Source organism: Echinops telfairi, unplaced genomic scaffold (genome assembly GCF_000313985.2).
Source record: "Echinops telfairi isolate 266 unplaced genomic scaffold, ASM31398v2 ScPeMD7_3;HRSCAF=10, whole genome shotgun sequence".
NCBI lineage: Eukaryota > Metazoa > Chordata > Mammalia > Afrosoricida > Tenrecidae > Echinops > Echinops telfairi.
Window position 1 is genome coordinate 62,869,856 of NW_022103899.1, and position 3,356 is coordinate 62,873,211.

Genomic DNA, 3,356 nt, shown 5'->3' on the forward strand with positions numbered 1-3,356 from the left:
GGAACGGGACCATCGATAGCAGGGTCCGGGCCAGGGTCCGGCCGCCTGTGAGAACTGCAGCACTACAAGGGTATTCTGTCTCTCCAGGTACCCACCTGGCACCCCAGTTTTTCTGCCCCTGCCAGCTTCCCACCTCACCCGCCCACCTGCACAGCGTTTTCAACCGCCCTTCCAGAGAAAGGGCACTTTCTGTTCGTCTGAAGCAAAAAAGCCACTTGAGAACATCTGTCCGTTTCCTTAGCACAAGCAAGCCTGTCTTCTCGTTGCTCCCGCCTCCCAAGTCGCTGGGGCTTTGGGGCTACGTCTGCTCCCCGCCCCGACTTGGGGGGCGCCCGCAGTCCCCTGCCCTGGTGTCTGTGGCCTCGCTGACCCCCAGCGCGGGGCTGTCGTCCTCGTGAGACATACAGATAGTGCCGGTGCCCTTGCTGTCACAGTCCACGCACTCCTGGGGAGAAAGACGAGGAAGCAGCAGTTGAGATGTTTGCTCCCCCACGAGTCATTCCACCTGAGCAACGCTGAGTGTGAGCAGGGCCAAGCTGTCAGCAGGGGAGACTTAGTGGGAGGGGAGCCTAGGCCACTTGCTGCTGGCTTTCAAAGGGGGTCCCCCAGGCTGGGTGGTCTCAGTCCTTCAGGCAGCAGCTTTCCATCCCGAGGGGGCTTGTCAACCAGCGGGCTCAGGCTCCGTCCCCTGCTCTGCCCCTCTTCGCTGCTGGGACCAGAAATAAGTTACCTCTGTTGTGAACCTCAGTCTTAGAACCTCTAAAGTGGGCTAATGGTACTGGGCCTGGCTGCGTGGAGTGTACCCCAGCTGCCTGTCGAGAGTCTAAGGGCTCAGGCCTCAGCGGTGAACCAGACAGACCATCCCCTGCCCCGGAAGCAGAAGTCTGAGTGAGGGGAGGGAGCAGTGGAAGAAGGCTCCCCCAGACATCGGGGAGCGGGTCAGGTGTGCACATTCAGAAAGGGCATGGAAAAGGCGACGGTGGTTAAACGCCTGTGAACCCTCCCACAGGGCGTCCTCACAGGGGCTCCACCCCCACGCTTGCATGGATGGGCACACAGTGACTGGGCCTCGGACAGCGTGCAGCAGAAGTGACAGTGAGTGGCCTCCGCGTCTGTCTGTGCGGAATGGCTCGCTCTGGGGGAGGCTACGTCATGAGGACCCTCAGCAGTACGGTGGAGACCACCTGCCACCATCCCCAGGAGGAAGACGGAGCCCTGGGCACATCCTGTGTCAGACACCCCAGCCAGAGCCTCTCAACTGTGCCGTCTCAAACCCCAGCCCGAGGGACAGTGCCCGGAGAGCCACAGGCTGTGTCCAGCTGCCTCACTCGGGGTGCATTACCAAGCAACGAGCAATGACCACAGTGGGGGCAAAGGGGAGGTGGGGAGAAGCCACAGGGAGCCAGGCACATGAGGGCCTTCAAAACACTCATGGGGAAACTCCAGCACCTTCTCTTCCCACTTTCCCCTGAACTCTTAGAAGGAAAAACCCAAATGCCAAACTCAGTACCAGCGAGTCGGGCCGGCTCACACGACCCGACAGGACAGGGCAGGCCGCCCCGTGGGTCTGCAAGGCCGTGGCTCTTTATGGGAGCACATGTAACCTCGTATGCCGCCATGTCTCCCTGGGTCTGAAGAGAGGCTGGGGTGTCGGTCATCCAAACAGGGAGAAAGGCAGGCACACAGGCTCCGTCCAGGCCAGTTGCCTGCCCAGTGAGCCGATGGCTTTGGGGCTGGGAGACAGGCGGGGAAAGGGCGGTGGGCCGGAGCGGACAGAGGGGAAGCCCTGGAAGGGTTCCAAGCCAGGGGTGACATGGCCAGTGGAGGGGAGGGACACTGCAGTGAGGAGGGACTGCCCAGCCCAGCGGGACCCTCCTTGTGGAGAGGCCCAGGTGGCAGCACTGGCGCTGAGGTGCAGAGAAAGGTGGTAGTAGGGGCAACAGAGACAAGTGGGGGTGGGACTCCTCCCAAGCTACAAGGCAGTCAGAGGCACTGCCGGGCCAGAAGGTCCCTGGGAACTCGGCTTTGGACCCATCACACTCCACAGGGGTGGGCGCAGGCAGCGTCTAGGTCCCGAGTGTGTGTGTGTGTGTGGGGGTGGTGGTGGGGGGGCATGGACAGGAGGGTGGAGGGCTAAACGCTAAACGTACTGAGGGGTGCCATTGGATGGGGCGGGTGCCAGGTGGTAGGCCAGGGCACCACTGCCATGCCCTGGGACATCCCATGAGGGCGACTGGGCGCTCACCTGCACGTCCATGGCTGCGGGGAGGTGGCCCGCCTGCATCCAGGGGTGGACCTCACGCAGCTCCTGCTTCTGGGCGTCTGTGAACTGGGGCTGCCACTTCTGCAGCACCTTCAGCCTCGCGCGGTCCTCCCTCAGGACAGACTCCCGGCTTCTGCACAGGACATCGGACAGACACCGCTCCATGAGCCTCGGAACGTTCCAGGTGTTTGTTTTCCCAGAAACTCTTTTGAGGGCAGCGCTACAGTCTTGAAGGAGCCCCACTGACGCACTGGTTACACATTTGGCTGCTAACTGCAAGGTCAGCAGTTGAAAACCACCAGCTGCTCCGGGGGAGAAAGATGGGGCTTTCTACTCCCCTAAAGTCAGAGTCTTGGAAACCCACAGGGGCAGCTCTGCCCTGTCCCCCAGGGTCACGGTGAGTGGGCATGGCTGCAATGGCAGGGAGTGAGGTGTGTGAAATCAGGGTGAGAGGACTTTGCACCCCGTGTGGGAACATGAGTCTCCTCAGAGTCCCCAGGGCGCTACTGCCCCTGGGGAGGCAGGGGGAGGGGCACCGGAACCATGCAGGGATCTGCACAGCAGAGACCCATACTGGACCCTGGACGATGGGCCAGGGGACGGGTGTTTTCATTGCTGTGGGGGAGGGAGGGGACACGGGTCAGTTTTGTTTTGAGAAGGGAGGGGTGGCAGGGCACATGAGTTTGGGAGCCAGTGTTCAGAGTGTCATGTCATGATGTTGCTTTATACACACACACACACACACACACACACACACACACACTCACTGGCTAAGGGCACATGCCGACCACTCACACCAACTAAGGAGTCCTTGGAGCGGGCGCAGTAAGACCCCTAAACCAAGCCTGTGACCTTGGAATCAACTATGACTGGTGGCAAGCCTGTGGGGTGAAGGGTGCACTTAGTTTTCTGGGTTGTCATCTTCACGGAGGAGCCCTGGTGGCTGCAACCTGCAAGGTTGGCAGTTCGAAACCACCAGCCACTCCCCAGGAGAAAGATGGGCTTCTACGCCTAAGGACAGTTTGCATCTTGTCGGCCCCCAAGGCAGCCCTGCCTGGTTCCTATGGAACTGCTATGAGTTAGTGTGGGCTCA

The 3,356-nt window shown here is 61.0% G+C and overlaps 1 protein-coding gene across 1 annotated transcript in view; it reads right to left on the reverse strand.

Moving 5' to 3' along the window:
• Positions 1-12: 12 nt before the first annotated feature.
• The window catches only part of PER2 (period circadian regulator 2), a 34,387-nt gene continuing 31,043 nt past the window's right edge, over positions 13-3,356 (reverse strand). The window contains exons 23-24 of the mRNA XM_030886912.2: positions 2,246-2,396; positions 13-445 (exon numbers count right to left, since the gene is read on the reverse strand). Of these exons, the coding sequence (XP_030742772.2) occupies positions 299-445; positions 2,246-2,396 (298 nt within the window). The 3' untranslated portion in view covers positions 13-298. The remainder of the gene's footprint in view (positions 446-2,245; positions 2,397-3,356) is intronic.